General features: G+C 40.5%; 1 protein-coding gene across 1 annotated transcript in view; it reads left to right on the forward strand.

The window, feature by feature from the left end:
* Syx1A (Syntaxin 1A) overlaps nucleotides 1-17,110 on the forward strand; it is a 102,091-nt gene that overhangs the window by 68,823 nt on the left and 16,158 nt on the right. Inside the window, exons 3-7 of the mRNA XM_080282080.1 lie at nucleotides 3,304-3,403; nucleotides 6,408-6,482; nucleotides 7,974-8,156; nucleotides 8,692-8,765; nucleotides 9,607-9,744. Of these exons, the coding sequence (XP_080138206.1) occupies nucleotides 3,304-3,403; nucleotides 6,408-6,482; nucleotides 7,974-8,156; nucleotides 8,692-8,765; nucleotides 9,607-9,744 (570 nt within the window). The remainder of the gene's footprint in view (nucleotides 1-3,303; nucleotides 3,404-6,407; nucleotides 6,483-7,973; nucleotides 8,157-8,691; nucleotides 8,766-9,606; nucleotides 9,745-17,110) is intronic.

The raw sequence follows: 17,110 nt of genomic DNA on the forward strand, positions 1-17,110 counted from the left end.
AGATGGATAGATAGATAGATGGATGGATAGATGGGGTAACTTCTCTTTATTTAGGATTTTTGTTATTATTTCTGATTACGTCTCTCTCTCTCTCTCTCTCTCTCTCTCATAAAACCATATTATCGGAAGGTTGACCCATTTATCAACCTGGCTATAAATAAAAATAATTGACTTTTTTTTTGAATCCCAAACCAAAAAAATAAATCAGAATACATCAGATTTGGAAGGAGGATTTTGGCCTAGATCTTGTTTTAGTCTCTCTCTCTCTCTCTCTCTCTCTCTCTCTCTCTCTTTTACGTATCTTCTCCCAGCCCTTCCCTTTCCTTCTCCTCTCTTCTCCTCTTCTCTTCTCTTCTCTTGTCTCTTCTCTCCTCTCTTCCCCCTCCTTTCCCTTCTTCTCTCGTCTTCCTCACTTGACTCTGATATTAAGTCATATGATATGCTTCCCTAACCATAACCAGTGTAAGCATCGCCTAATCTAACCTAATATGGCCTAATCTTACGTGACCTGACCTAGTATAACTTTATCCAACCTAACACCAATTCTGACTAACTTATTCTAACTTGACCTAATTCATCCCAGTCCATGTCATGTAGGATAGCTTATAGGAAAATGGATTGAGAGAGAGAAAGAGAGAGAGAGAGAGTAAAGGGGAAGGGGTGAAGATGGAGAGAGAGGGAGGGGAAGAAATGTAAGATAGAAGAAAAAGGGATTTGGTGGATATGAGAGAGAGAGAGAGACAGACAGAGAGAGAGAGAGAGAATATCAGCGTGGGGGAGGGAAATAACAAAGAGAGAGGGAGGTGGAGTCAGGTGGAATCGAGTAGAAGAGAGAGAGAGAGAGAGAGAAGAAAGTGAGAGAGTGAGCGAGTCTTTCAGCGTGAGAGTTGGAGCGAACAGACCCTTTTGTAGTTGCCAAAATACATGGTCTGGGGATTTTTAGTACAGAACAGGTAAATGCTTTTTTAAATATATTTTTTATTTATTAAAGTTATGGTTCTTTGTTGGTTAATTTTGTAAGTGGTGGTGATGGTGATGATGATGATGATGAGGAGGAGGAGGAGGAGGGAAATAATAGGTGGTTTGACTCTTGGGTGGATGCTGCAGGTTCCCCCTTCATGGGTAAAGCAAAATGGTCTTGGTGTTGACATTGTTTAAGACAGTGAATTCCAGAGGTCAGACCCATTATGCTCCCGCGGCCGGATTGAGTCTCCCTCTCCTGTTATTTCCCTGAGGGGCTCCAACACCCGCTGATGTCCTTAGCGGTGTTTACAAAGTGCTGAGCAGTACATGTGGGGGGGTGATGTGCAGTGCTGTGCGTCTTGCTTACACACACACACACACACACACACACACACACACTCACACATTAAAGAGTATATGTGGGAGGGTGATTTGGAGTGGTGAGAGTTTTGGTTGTGGTTTTATTTGCACACACACACACACACACACACACACACACACACACTAAAGAGTATATGTGGGAGGGTGATTTGGAGTGGTGAGAGTTTTGGTTGTGGTTATATTTGCACACACACACACACACACACACACACACACACACACACACACACACACACACACAGCTAACCTAGCCTTCCCTATCTATCCCAGTTTTACCTAACCCTATCGTTTAGTTGATTTATTCTAAATTCCTGACCTGACCTAACTTTGTCCCGCTGCCACCTGCCCTGGAGAGAGAGCGAGAGAGAGAGAGAGAGAGAGAGAGAGAGAGAGAGAGGGAATTATATATGAATGTGTGATGTGTTCATGTGTATGCCTGTGTGTGTGTGTGTGTGTGTATGTGTGTTTGTGTGTGTGTGATAGTCACGGTGTCTGGCCCCCCTCTTTCTCCCTCCCGTCTCTCCCTCCTCTCCTACCACCCAGTCTATCCTCCCCCTCCTCTCTCTATCCTTCTCCTCCTTTCCTCCCTCACTGTCCATCCTCCTCATCCCTCCTCCTACTCCTCTCTCCCCCTCCTTCCCTATGTATCCTCCTCTCTCTCTTCCCCTTCCCCCCTCCGTCTCTCCACCCGCTGAATGAGTGCACGAATCAATAGTCGCCCCCCCCCTCTGTCTCTCTCTCTCTCTCCCTCTCCCTCCCTCCCTCCTCCATTCTGCCAAACCCAGAGCGTGTCCCCAACTGTGTCACTCACACACACACTGAGTCACTGCACCATTCTGGAGGATGAAATCTGGAGAGTGGCAGCCGTAGAGTTTTATCAATATCACACGTATGAGGGTTTTTTTTTTTTTTTTTTTTTTTTGGGGGGGGGGGGAGTGGTGTTGGTGTGTCTCATGTACGTCTTGGGTGTTTCTGGGGTGTGTGAGGGGTGAGTGCGGCTGTCAAAGGTGTTCTCTGTTTTGCATCTCTTCTTGTTTCCCCCCCCCCTTCCCCTCCCCTCTTGTTCATTCCATCCCCCCTTTTCGCCTTCCCCATCACTACCCTTTCCCATCTCTTCATGGTTCCCATCCCTCCCTCTCTCCATTACTTCTAACTCCTCTCTCCTTTCCTTATACTTCTCCTCTTCTCTTCCCTTACGGTACCTTTCCTCCTCTCTTCTCTGTTCTCTCTCACTCCTGTACCACTTTCCTTCTCCTTACTCATGTTTTAACCAAGTATTTCCTTCTTTTTTCCTCTCCTCTCCTCTTCACCTTCTCCTCCCCCCCCCCCTCTCTCTCTCTCTCTCTCTCTCTCTCTCTCAGGACAGGATTTTACCCCATATATTTTTAGAATGATAAATGGATGGTGGTTATGGTAGTTGTGGTGATGGTGGTAGCAATGGTGGAAGATGGTGGTAGTTGTGGTGGTTATGGTGGTGGTGGTACTAGTATTAGTGGCAGTAGTTTAGTACGTTTAGTAATATTGGCAGTAGTAGTAACAGAACTGCATTAATAGTAGTAGTAACAGAAACGATAGTAATATTGGTAGTAGCAGTGATAGTGGTAGTAGCAGAAATGAGTAATATTGGTAGTAGTTATAGAGCTGGTAGTACTTATTGTAGTAGTAGTAGTAGCATTAGCAGAAGCATTGGTACTGTAGTCATAATAATAATGGTCAGAAAGTAAGTGATGGTTTTAGTAGTAGTTGTGGTGGTGGTGGTGGTGGTGGACAATGGTGTAATGAAACAATGTGGTGGTCACCCCTTATGTGGAAGGGTTGTAATTAAGTTAGGGTACTGCCCAGGGAGGGAGAGAAGGAGAGGAAAGAAGGAAATATATGATATTGTGTGTGTGTGCGTGTGAGTAAAAGGCAGCTGTAAAAGTAAATCTGTCTCTGACTGTACCCTTCCTCTCATTACAGGTGGAGGAGATTCGAGAGATGATCGAGAAGATACAGAACAATGTGGAAGAAGTCAAGAAAAAGCACAGCGAAATTCTCTCAGCGCCTCAGACAGACGAGAGTAAGTGGAAGGTTGGGTTAGCATGGGTTGGGTAGGGTAAAGTAAGGTTGGGGAGGATTGGGTGGGTTGGGATTGGATTGGGCTTGACTGGCTTGGGTTGGGGTAGGTAGGGGTTGGATTGGAATAGGTTGGGTTGGGTGGGATGGAGAAAAATAGAGAAAGTGGGAATAGGGGAGAGTGAGGTCATAAAATATTTACATGAATTATTATTAACTCCTCTGGGTGCTTCTGATATACGTTCTTTATTTCTTTATTTTCCGTTTTATTTACCTTGTCATGCTTTATTTGTTTTGATGGAAGTATAATTTTTTGTATACCATCATTTGTATCTAAAATACCCCCTCCCTCACACACACACACACACACACACACACACACACACACACACACACACACACACACATACACACACACACCTCACCTCACCTCACCTCACCTCACCTCACCTGTCATGGCCGTGTCATTTAAACGCAGCCACCATTATGTAAACAGAGACACCTGTTTTCTATAGAGGGTTTGGATGCTCATTTGGTCTCTCTCTCTCTCAGGTGTGAAACTTAGAACCTAATAAAGCCATAACTCATATAAATTGCCTTTGGAGATACTTAACACCTATTCCTTTGCTATTTATTTTGCATATTACACCTCATTATCCTATGTTATTAATTCAGTGCTGAAAGTGTACTGATGTGAGCAAATGCAAGAAAATGTTAATGTGTAAATATGCAAAAGTAAATCGCTAAGGAAAGAATGCTAAGAACCCTCCTGCATCACCTTGAATATATATATATGTATGGAGCCTCTGTGGTACAGTGGTAAAGTGTGTGTTTTCGTACATGGGAGAACCAGGGTTTGTGCCCTGCTAGGGTAATAAACTTTGGGAATGTTCACCTTGCCACGTACTGCTTTGGCAGACATTAGGGATGCTGTGGTTGAACTAGTATCACATGCTATAAAGTATGCTTGCACCCAGTCGGCTTGCGTGGGCCAATTACACTTGGTTCACAGACTACACACACATCCAAAGCCAGTCCAACACTACAGTCACACTTACAAGCACTTCTCACCTTACATACAGTACAATCTCTACCAGACAGCCTAAGCCACTTGGTAGAGATACATTGGCTGTATCGTCCCCACTTCAGTCGGAATAGGCTGGTCCTGCAGTGGACACTCAAACGGCTGATGATGATGGTGATGATATATATATATATATATATATATATATATATATATATATATATATATACACTTACATACAGTACGTATACCCTATATCATCATCATCATCATCAGCCAGAACTAGTCCACTGCTGAACAAAGGCCTTCCCCAACCTTTTCCATGAATACCTTGACTGAGCCAATCTTTGCCACGTTTTCCCTGCAAATTTCTCTATCTTGTCTCTCCATCTTCCGTCTGGCCTTTTTCTGCTACGCTTACAATCTCTTGGTGTCCAGTCAGTCAGCCTCTTGCTCCATCGATTATCCCTATACTATATATATATATATATATATATATATATATATATACATATATATATTGGAGATGTGGTATATTTTTTGTTGCTTACATTTGAGAGAGAGACAGAGACAGACAGACAGATATACAGACAGGAAGAACATGACTTTCATGTTTATGTGTGTATATGCGAGAGAGAGAGAGAGCAAGGAAGAACATGACTTTCAAGTTTGCGTGTGTGTGTGTTTGAGAGAGAGAGAGAGAACAAGGAAGTACATGACAGCCAACGTTGCGTGCAAGATAACGTCAACATATCAGCACAACAAATGCAACTTTCAGTCACATTTCTCCTCATTTAGAATTGAAATGAAGGAGCTTGTAAGTGGAGAGGGAGAGAGAGAGAGAGAGAGGTAAGAGGAGAGAGGAAGGGAGGGAAGGAGGAAGAGGTAGATTATGAAGAGAGAGAGAGTGAGTGATTAGAGGAGGTAGATAGGAATGAAGGAGGAAGGGGTAGATAATTATGAGTGAGAGAGAATGATAAAAGGAGATAGGAAGGGAGGGAAGGAGGAAGAGGTAGATAATTATGAGACAGAGAGAGAATCTTCTGCTATATTATTTTGTCAGTCCACTTGCTCCATTCCTTTCTCTACTCTTTCTTTTATCTTCTTTTTTTTCTTTGTGTCTTTCCTCTTGTATACCATTTTACCCGTATTTCACTTCGCTCTTTCCCTTCTCTTCCCCGCACTACTCTACCCTACCCTACTTCACCCTACTCTACTCCACCTTACTCTACCCTACCATGCTCTGCCCTGCCCTGCCCTGCCCTGACCTGACCTGCCCTAACCTACCCTACTGTACCCCACCCCACCAGTGATGTGATTCAGTGTTTGCATAGTTACTCATGCCATATGGGGAGAATGAGTGATGAGGTGGAGGGGAGGAGGAGTGGGGGACCAAGAATGAGCTGAAGGGAGGGAGGGAGAGGGAGAAGAGATATGAAAGAGGGGGATGTGAGTTGGAGAGAGGATAGCCTGATGGTGGAGGGCAGGGTGACATGGAGGTGATTCATTTGTGGCCACCTGCTCTGTAAACCACTGGATGTCATAATTTGGTTATATGGTTACCACCCAGCATAGTAAATGGTTTCCCAGTGTTCAGGAAACCTTTTGGCTTGTCACTCAGTGTAGAATCACCTATAGGCAGAAGGAAGAGGAAAGAATGAAGGAAAAAAGACAGAAGAGGGAGTGTAGAGTCACCTGTAGGCATAAGGAAGAGGTAAGAATGACAGAAGAGGATGGAAAGAAAGATGGAAGGAAGAGAGGAAAGGGCCGTCACCCGAGAGCAGCACTACATCGAATGAGTGGATGGTGAGCGTCCCCATCTACCACTAACTGTTTTTATTGTTATTATTTCTGCTATTAACTGGTACACTACGACCCCCACCACTACTGCTATATTACTTCTGTTGTTTTTGTGTTGTTATTTCTTATCCCGCTAATCATGAATAGCCATCGCATTTAACACTGATGTTCTCTTCCCTTACAGAGGTGAAACAGGAGCTGGATGACATGATGACGGACATCAAGAAAACTGCCAACAGAGTCAGATACAAACTCAAAGGTTAGTCATGTCTGCCTCCTTATTTCCTGGTAGATAAACACCTGAAGATGGTTTATATTTCCAGATACAGGTACTGTGCCCCATGACTACATGTATACAATTTTTCTTTTTTCGTTTGGTTGACATTATATATTTTCTAGGTACTGTACTTCATAGCCATTTATGGGAATTTTGATTTTTGTTGTTGTTGTTGATTTTTTTCCCTCTAGATAGGTCATAACCATAAGAATTTTGATTTTTTTGCTTTGCCTTTTGTTTCCATTTACTTCATAGCCATTTATCAGAATTTTTATTATGTAATTCTTTCTTGTTTTTAAAAGCTCCATAACCATTTATGAGTATTTTGTATTTGGGGGAGGGGATGATTTTTTTTTTTTTTTTTTTTTTTTTTTCCCCCCCCCTTAGATAATTCATAACCATGTATAAGAATTTTAATTTTGGTGATTTTTTTATATTTTTTAATTTATTTTCCATTCCCCTGGGGAGGGGGGTAAAGAATACTTCCCCAGTATCCCTGCTTGTCGTAAGAGGCGACTACAAGGGGCCTTCTTGTCTCCAGGCTTTCTCTCCTTATCGTCCTCTTCTGTTCACCTGTCCCACTTAATATTTCTGTGTTTCTTCCAGCCTTTATTTACCCTCCTACAGTGCCGTATAGCTGTATTTTTTCTCCTCAAACCCATTCATATAGAGATAATAGGGTTGACTGACTATTTAAGTGATCTGTAGTGGCCAGCCTCAACAGACCTAACACAGGGGGTCAAGTGTTGCTCTCAAGGTAAAAGAGTAACTGATATTTTGTAGGGCTGATGTGATGCCTCTCATAATGAGCAGTTCTTTCTGCAATACACAGCCTGTCCCTGGAGAAATTATCCATATCTAATGCTTAATACACAGATATATTGTAGGTACGAGAAACCAGTTGTACCATGGCCTGCCGCAGTACGAGGAATCAGTAACCCCAGAAGGCTGCAGATGTCAGGCTTAAGCTCCATAGAATCGTCAAGCATTAGGTAGAAGAAAATATTAGTTGTTTCCAGTCTGAGGATCAGATGAAGGGATGGAGTAGAGAGGTATATTAGAGAGGGGGGTGTAAGTTAGGGGAGGGCAGTGAAACGGCAGGGGGCAGGGTGACATGGAGGCGATTTGTTTGTGGCCATCCCTTACGGGATTAAGGCGTCAGGCTGTAGAGAGAGTTTCCAGGATGAAGGAGTGAGTCTTTCATACCCCTCCAGTGTGCAGACATGTGATCTAAATTTAATTATTTTCCTAACATTACCTAAAGTAAAATTAGATATGTTTTAAGTTCAGAGGGCATAAAAGGAAGCATAACATTATGTTGATGATGATGAATTAATTTAGGATGGTGGTAATTATTTTTATTGTTGTTCCATTACAGGCATTAAGCATTGTAGGGCTAGGGTGATGAGATTATATCCTGTTCCTTCATAACATTCTCTCCATTATCATCATAGCTTTCTCTTCCTTTTCCAGTCATTGAACAGAGTATAGAGACCGAGGAACACGTGAGCAAGGCGAGTGCAGATTTGAGGATAAAGAAGACCCAGCACTCGACGCTGAGCCGTAAGTTTGTGGAGGTGATGACAGAATACAACCGCACACAGACCGACTACCGTGAGCGCTGCAAGGGGCGGATACAGCGGCAGCTCGAGATCAGTTAGTACTTTTGATGTCATGGTTGTTTGTGTGTGATGCAGGATGCCTTGGAGTGGTGTATGGGGAATGTTTTGTATCCTGTGATCAGACACACCAATATGGAGTTTTGTGTGACTTTAACTCTTGTTTGGTAATGATTGAGGAGTCCCTTTTTTTTTTTTTTTTTTTTTTTTTTTTTTTTTTTTTTAAATATACATAGAGCTTCTGGCTGATTTACTTAATGTGATTATCAACCAAATTTTTGAATGTAGAAATACATTCAGTGAGTAAATATTTGTCAGCATTTTAGACCTAGTTAGGGATAGAATATTATATCTGTAATTTATGGTCATTCTGAAGGTTTTAAACTTGCATGCAACAGCTCTGTAAAGTATTTATTATGCAAGTGATGCTGTTACTGATAATAATGGCAAGAACAGGGAGGGTGTAAGTACAGTATGCCAAACAGACTAATTTATTCGAGGCAACTATAGCGTTGACGTAAATACAGTACGCCAAATGGACTAATTCACTGACCCCCCCTTGCCCACCACAGCCGGGCGCAACACCACGAGTGACGAGTTGGAGGACATGTTGGAGCAGGGCAACCCCGCCGTCTTCACACAAGGGGTAAATCACGCCCTCACACGACACCCAATTATCCTTTAGTTAACATCATGTTGGTGATACCTAACTGGAAGGGATGGTGTGGATGTATGCATGGAGTAGAGAGAGATGTATGTGAGAAGGAGGTGTAAGTTGTGGGCAGGGCAGCCAAATGGCGGGGACGAGAGTTGAAGTTGATATTGTTTCTTTCCTACCTACCCTTTTTATCAGTAAGTATATGGTCATTATGTTCATGGTAATTTTTAGCTCTAGTATCATTATTAGGTTGGAAGATTATCAGTGTTAGCATAATGATTCTGATAGTGATAGTGATGTTGATGATGTTGGTTTTTGTAATATTAATAATGATGTGTAATGTTGATTTTTATAACAAAATTTATACCATTGATTGATGACTTAATTATTCCAGTAATATACACATTCATTTTCTTTGTTTTGTTTCAGTATCGTATGTCACCCCATGTTTTTGGTTTTTGAGTTTCACTGTAGTTTTTACTCCATATTTGTAGTTCAGTTTACAGTGTTTTATGGGTTGCATGATGAGTGAATGGTTGATGAGGATGATTACAACAGCAGAAATTAAGTGTACAGGTATATCGTTGATTTTGATGATGGTGATGACGAGTTGGTGGTGATGGTTAGGACAGTGATAATGATGACAGTAGTAAGAATGATGTATGTTGTTGATTGTGATGATGATAAGAGTTAATAAAGATGATGATGAAGATAACTCTGTTGGCAACAGTCAGTAACAGTAATAATATGATGAGAGGGCTGCTAATGACTCAGTTGGTGATGATCAATACTACAAACAACAGTGATGATAACTATGCCTTGTCAACAGATCATCATGGAAACGCAGCAAGCCAAGCAGACCTTGGCCGATATCGAGGCCAGACATGCGGACATCGTCAAGCTAGAAACTTCCATCAGAGAGCTGCATGACATGTTTATGGACATGGCTATGCTTGTCGAGAGTCAGGTGAGAACACGCTCGGGGTTTGCCTCCTTTACGCTCTCTCACTGGTCCTTATCCCTGGTTACCCACTCACTGGGGCATTGCTCGGATGTCCCAGTGTTTAGAGTTTGATAGCCTCAGATTTATCCATTACCTAGATTTTGACATGTATTCATTCTTCAGATCTTTTTAGCTTTCCTTATTCCTTTTCAGTCATTAGGTTATTTATGATATCAGTTATAGAGCACAGTGATTTTAAGTCCTTCATATTTTCCCTTATTCATTCACTAAAACTTTGCAAAATGTACAAATATTTTCACAAACTTCAGAAGCTGTTGCTACAAAAATTATTCATTTAAAGTTTTTTCTAAGTTCTAAAGATACTGAAATTAAGTACTGCCATTTTGCACAGATGTTTCTTGATACAGATAGCAGTTTAAAGTTCATGATCTTGAAATAAATTTGGTCTTTGCCAATGCACAGGTTAGCTATAAAGTAAGCCAAAAGTAATATATCACAGTAGGATAGTATTTTGAAGGAAAATACTCTCTTATTTTTTCTTAACAGCTCATTAACTTGTTATTGTAAAGTAGCGTAAACTTGCATTTATTCATTTATTTCCATCAGAACTACTTCACATATATTAGTCTCTTGCCTGATTAATTATTGATGTTACCTTCACAGTTCCTTCTTTCAGATTTTTGTTCATTGTTGTGTCTTACTGAGAGTGACGTATATATGAGATCATGTTATTAAGGATTGTATTCCTGTGTATTTGAGAGGCTCCCTGGCATCTCCTCCTCAGTGGTTTATTCCAGTTTGTGGCTGGTGGATATTCGTAAAATGACACCATATATTTTAATCTCACATTTTATTCTTGCTACCACCAGACAATCGTACTAAGCTTCAGAGAGGTGTATGGTAGTTGATGGATTAAAAACTCATTTTCTTTTATCCATTAACTTCAAATTAGAGTCTCCAAAGGCTATATAAAATTGTCTGGAGGTTAAAGAGTGAAAATTAAAAATCATCTCATCACAAAAGAAGTTGGTATTCTGTTGTATTTTATTTATGTAAGTGGTGTCATTGTTGAGGAGATATATATGAGAACCTATCCGGATGTAATGTGGAAAAGAAGTTACTAAGGGAGAGGTATTTGAGTAGTAACATCTCTTCGTTAGTGAATTTGCCTCTATCACCCATACATATTCTTGCCTATGCTTCTCATATCACTGGCATATCAACCTAATTGCCTCAAGTAACATACAGGGTGATATTAACTTGTCATATGCTGATTTAAACTGATTGGGATGAGATTACAGAGAGGCCCTTTTAAGTTCACGGAATATACCTCCTTGTTTCATTCATTTTTCTGTTCATGAGAGCTGTTGAATGATGTATGTATACTGTGCTTGCATGGAATACTGCAGACAGGCCTTATTCTGTAGTTATTCACCATTTATTTACATCTGTCCTTGTCAGTACCTTGGCATCCTCTCTATTCTTGCTGCCCCTGGATGATTATGTACAATTTAGGGATTGGAATGGACAACATTTACAGTATAATCTAGCATATGGATTTTTTTTTTTTCTCTCTCTCTCTCTCTCTCAGTTTGTTTTTCCTTCTTTTGGTCATCTTCTGTTAAGAAGAAAAAATTCATTAATTGAAGGGGGTGATCTCCATTGGCCCCTTTAGATGTGAAAACTTTCCTTAAGCTGTATATAATTGTCTGGCATTAGCAAGAATACAATGTTTGATGTCCTGGTACTGAAGGGTTCTTGGCCGGACAGCTGTCGTTTTCGTGGTTTGGTTGTTACTGTGAGTGTGTCATCAGCAAGCGTTCGTCCTACCTAAATGGTATGGTTGTCATGACATCGTTCATATTTCTATAACATTCAGATTGTATATCTTTCTTCATGATTGCTATTCTTTTGCTGTTTATTTTACCCTTATGTTGTAGTAGTAGTAGTGATGTGGAGTCTGCTGTGGTGCCACTGTTGATTGGGTGGGGAGATGCAAATGCAGCATCCATCCAGGAACTAAACCTTCACACTTCCCTGCTCCTTGCTGTGGGCGCTCTCCACTGCAAGGGAGGATCTGTTCACTGCATGGGATGGCCCTGCTGTGGCAAGTGCATGCATGCAGTTGATGGGTCTGCTCAGCCAGACAGACTGGGGTTACCCTACTACAGTATACTACTACTACTGCTTTCCTCTGTGTGTTGTATTATTTGCAGCAGTTATAAAAATGTCCAAAAGTATTTAATAACAGCAACAGCTAATCCTCAGTGCAGTATATTCTTTCTTACACTTCTATAAAGAACGTAGTATTGGAGTCCACCCGTGCTGGGCACTTGTATTGCACTCACCCTAAACCAAGAAAACAGTTTTTAAAATTTGCCCCAGCTGTGTCTGCAGTATTCCTGTGTAGTACAGAAATGCATTATGGACCCTAAGCTCTTCAGTTTAGGAGAATGTCTAGCACTTCTGACTTGGTAGATTGATATACAAGCTTCACTTCTGTATTCTTCCATGTTATTTATGTTGTCACCTCACCTCATCTCAGGACTGAGAAATAGAGTTGGGTTGATAATTATTTATTCCCTTTTCATATCAATACATTTACATTAATAAAAGCAAGAACACAAGTTAATCATAGTAGTATTGATCTTTCCTCATATCCATCTGTCTATCTGTCTGTCCATTTATCTTTCTGTCTGTCTATCTGTTGTCAGATGCCTTAATCCTGTAAGGAGTGGCCACAAACAAATCACCTCCATGCCATCCTGCCCTCTGCCATTTGGCTGCAAGGGTGTTGTTGAGGTTATTAAATTTTTGCCACTTCTTTTGTGACTAAAGCATCTGCCAATAGATAGACAGATAGATCAATATTAATATGATGAACAGGTGTTCTTAAAATTAAAGCAGTTATATCACAAGCAGAAAAATATGAGGCATATTTAAAGTTGAATAGAAGACGTGCAAGAGAATTTCCTAAAAAGATGAGAATAGGGTCATTGGTATGTGATAATGACTGAGTATTTATTTTTAAGGTCTGGGTGCTATATTAACTAGGATATAAACATTTCAGGCCCGTCTGCTTAAAACTGAGAATGGGTGGGTGTGGGGAAGCTTCAGGTTTTTAGTACAATTGGTGTTATGCTCATTGGTTAAGGAAACTCCCTGACACCTCTTCTTAAGCAATTTATTTTACTTGTTACACCTCACTGTCCTATTCTATGCTATAAAAATCCTTCTAATATCACCATACTTTGCAAAAATAACACACAAAAGGCTGTTAACCAGCCATATCCAAAAATAAATCGCGGAGAAAGAGATGTTAGTAAGCTTCTTCAACCTATGAGAACACGTGCCAGTGTCTTTTATTCATTCTTGCCAGGACAGAGTGATTTTCAGTTTTAGATGGACCTCTTGGAATCTGGGGCATGAAGGAGAGCGTTAAGCCATTTTGTCCAACAGTTCCTTCCCATAAGCTTAGTAAAACCATCTGCCATTAGCAAGGATGTAATAAAGTTGGCATTGTACTGATGTTGTGGAATACATGTTGAGAAAAAGGATATCTGGCCGTCATACCTCATTGCAGTTTGTCATGCAATGGGGAATGCTCTCGAGCCGTTTCTTATTCTCACAGATATTCTAAAATTGACTTGAAATTTTGGAGACTTTCTCAGGCCTCCTTGTACTCAGTTTTAATCACACAGCCATAAGTGTCCTCTGATATCCCGTAGCTTATGACCAAAGTATTATGATTGAAGTATGTAATTGCTCATTTATAGCTAGGTTAAGGTTTAAAATGATAAGTTAACTACTGTTCAACTGTCTTGAATGCTAAGTTAACATTGGAAATCATAAATACCAGGTTAACAGTACTATTCAGAGATCCAATAGCAAGTTCATAGTACTGCTGAAAGTGCTAAATTTTTAAGGTGATCAGGTGTAGTGCTAAATTTGTGGCCAGTGTAGCAACTGCCTCCATCTGTCACCGTGAAAGACACATGAATCGCAGTGGCAGTGGTGGTGTTGTCATCATTGGCATTTTTGGATAAAGCATCTTTCCCCCTAGTGAATCTGTGATCGGCCTCTTTACCGCTTTGTCTCTCTCACACTCCTCGGAGCTGAGTTGCCTTCAGTCTGTGTATCTGTGTCTGTGTGTACCCCAGGGGAGCAGATAAATGCTTGCCTTAAGACTCCAGCACAGTCCGCATATTTCTAACGCGCTCATATAACTTTAACCCTTTACGGTCGCACAGGTCTCTCCTAAGCCAAGTAGACTCATCCAGTGTTATCTTGATTATAATAAAATAAGCTTTTTCTGACTGAGGGGCTTTGCAGAAATTACCCTATCAGTCACAAAAATATGATCTAAAGGTGTATAATATGTGTTGATAACCAGAGTAAGTATGGAGATTTGTACAGTATGATCACTTTCTTGAACTTTCCTAACCAGGTAAATGTATTCAAATTAACCTTATAATGAAGTTAGACTCTTATTGGTAACCCATCAGTTTTAATCATACTACTCATTGATTACATCCAGTTATTTAGGGTCTCCTGTTGTGTAGAGATTTGATTTAGTTTCCGTCAGCCTCGTTCATTATGACAACACCTTTTTTAATGTTGTGGAAAGGGTTAAAGATTGGGTGATTTTTTAATGTTAATCGGTGCTGACTGTGCTGAGTCTTGCTGCAAACCTTGCTTGATACAAACTAATGGGAAAACAGACTTGCTTTCCTTGTTGATTCACTCCTTGTTGCAGATATAGTGAGCCATTTTTGAAGAGTTTTGCTGAGAAAATCTGGTATAATATTTAAGAATATTGGGTATTTGAGTACTCTTCCAGAAATCATTTTTACCATAACATGTACCTTAAATTTGTGGTATTTTTGGATATTCAGCCAAAATTCCTGGTACCGTGACTTGTATTTCCAGTATTATTAATGGTATATTTTTAAGGCTTTAGTTTATGAATCAGCAAAGAAGTTCTTAAAATGAATACCATACATTTGTGTTTTACACTAGCTTTAGCCATTTTTTCTGTGTGCCGTGTTTGAGGTGTTGACTGTGTGTGCCTCAGAGTTCTTAATAGGGAGCCACCGCCCCATCGTAACCCTAAAGCTGCCATAGACACTCATTTGTTGTTGTTTTGGTTTAACCCTCTGGCTGCCGCGTAACTAGACTCACCCGGGATTCAACTTGATTCACCTGGCATTGAGCCAAATAAAATAATCTTGCTTTGGCTAGAGTAATGTGCAGTGCCATCTTACTTACTCATGTGGGGTTGATGTCTCGGCAATGCACAGCCTCACTCACCCTGTGACTCCACTCATGGGAGTTCCCTTGTACAAGGCAGCAGTTCTTTCCCTCCCAAGTAACAAATTCATAGCCATGATATAACTCAAGCTTCTCCATAGTGGAAGGTTTCACTATGCTTGATAAAATCTAACTAACCCAAATTAAATGCAGAGTTATTAATTTTCAGCCTTGGTGTTAGGTGAGGTAATCTTTTGTCTTCACAGATTAGGCTTCCACAGGTTTGGTAAAATTGTCTGACATATTCCGGAATGAAGTGCGTTGCAGTCAGAGAGTTAATGTACACATTTGCCTTAGGGTGCGCACACGCCTGATTGAAGCAAGTGATTAACACGATGAAATGAAGCACAGGGTCACTATTGCTTTCATAACAAAGTGTGAACCTTAGGTGGAACATTGTGCCTTGTTTTCTCTTATCAGTCACATGTTTCTGGCAGGTGTGTCTGTGCCCATATGCATCTATCTTCTCCCACATCCATAAAGAATCCCCAGACTTGTAACCATTAACAAAAAGTGGCATTAGTGTATACAGTCATAATGGAGACCGACTTATTTTACACTTCATTATCGTAACCTGTTCAATCTGATTATGGGTTTTTTATTTTGTTCTTCCTGGAGAGGGAGGCCATCACAGGGCAGCTCTGCTGTCAGTTCTGACTTCCCTCAGCTCCTTCCCTGTTCCCCAAGAGGGGGATGGTGGACTGCAGGAGAAGGGCAACTTCAGCCTGCAGTTCACCAAGTTCATGTCTAAGTGAGTCTGGGTCAACAACAACAGCTACCTCAAGATTATTTTATTCAGTTTAGTAGAGCTCCCTGACAGTCAGAGTGAACATGGAGGCAATACCTGACCCCTCCAGTTTAAAACATCTGCAAAACTGAGTAAAATTATCTGAAAGTAACAGGAATAAAGTAGAAAAAACATTATTGGATTGAAAGGGTTAAAAGTTCATCTCTGAAATTGGGTAGTATTTTTTTGAGTATATTTTTTTTTTGGTGAAAGTGGAGCCAGGTTTTTTCTTTTTCATTTTTGTTTTTCATTGTTTCAAGCACTTTTAGGGTCCAGTCATGCATGCTGTAGATGTCTTAAATGCTGTACCCATAGATTGTTTGGCGCACACTCCCTGAGCTTCTGCATTTAGAACAATTGCTTGTGGAATAGGATGAAAATATCTCGCTGATGTAATTGGTGCCACATGAAGTAGGATATGTAAATGGGGGATTTGTATTCTGATTAAAAAGAAATACTACTAGGATTAGTATTAGATATGGTGGAATTGTCAGTAATGCACAAATGTTTAGCTGTATTGAGGGCGTGTCCATAGGAACTACAAGCAGAAATTTATGGAAACTTGTTAGGAATATGTGTAAGAATTGCAAAACATGGAGTAATTGGAATATCGATATGTGAGAAGTTACATTCACGATTCAGAAAGCTTTTTATTAAACCTGGGAGCTAAGGTTAAGTTTCAGAACTATCAATTGAGGAAAATTTAGTTTAGTGCCCCAAAAGATATATAACCAAATATTGCACCCTAGAAAACATGGGTTCATGACAAGGAAGGATAATTTAATAATCAGAAAATGGGTAAAAACTTTGTTAAAGAGTTAAATGTAATGCTGAAAAAAATATATTTGGAACTGTGTGTGGGAGAATTACTCTGTAAATTCCCAGAAGGAGTAAGTTTGCAGGGTCATCCCGAGTGACCGGCGTGCGTCCATATGGTGCTGCCGATGCCTTACCTGTTGATTGACCACTTTCACCGTCTTCTGTTCAACTTCCAGGAACATTATTTTATGTTTTATTTAGCTTGCTTATGTTTTCCTTCAAGATTTTTATGTTATTCCTTGTGAAGTATGGGAGGGTCCCATTATACGAGTGGGATGTGTTAATGGCGGACTACTCAGATAGCGGAGACTCATATATCAGATCAAAGAACAGGGGTGGGGGGACCACGAAACTCATATATCGGATTGAGAATGAGGGCTTGTGAAATGCGTATAATGGAGTACATAACTTGTGAGGAAAATAGGGTTAGGCTAATGGACTCTGCTCGCATCA

Source organism: Coenobita brevimanus, chromosome 11 (genome assembly GCF_032717465.1).
Source record: "Coenobita brevimanus isolate Jiangsu-jjx chromosome 11, ASM3271746v2, whole genome shotgun sequence".
NCBI classification, from domain to species: domain Eukaryota; kingdom Metazoa; phylum Arthropoda; class Malacostraca; order Decapoda; family Coenobitidae; genus Coenobita; species Coenobita brevimanus.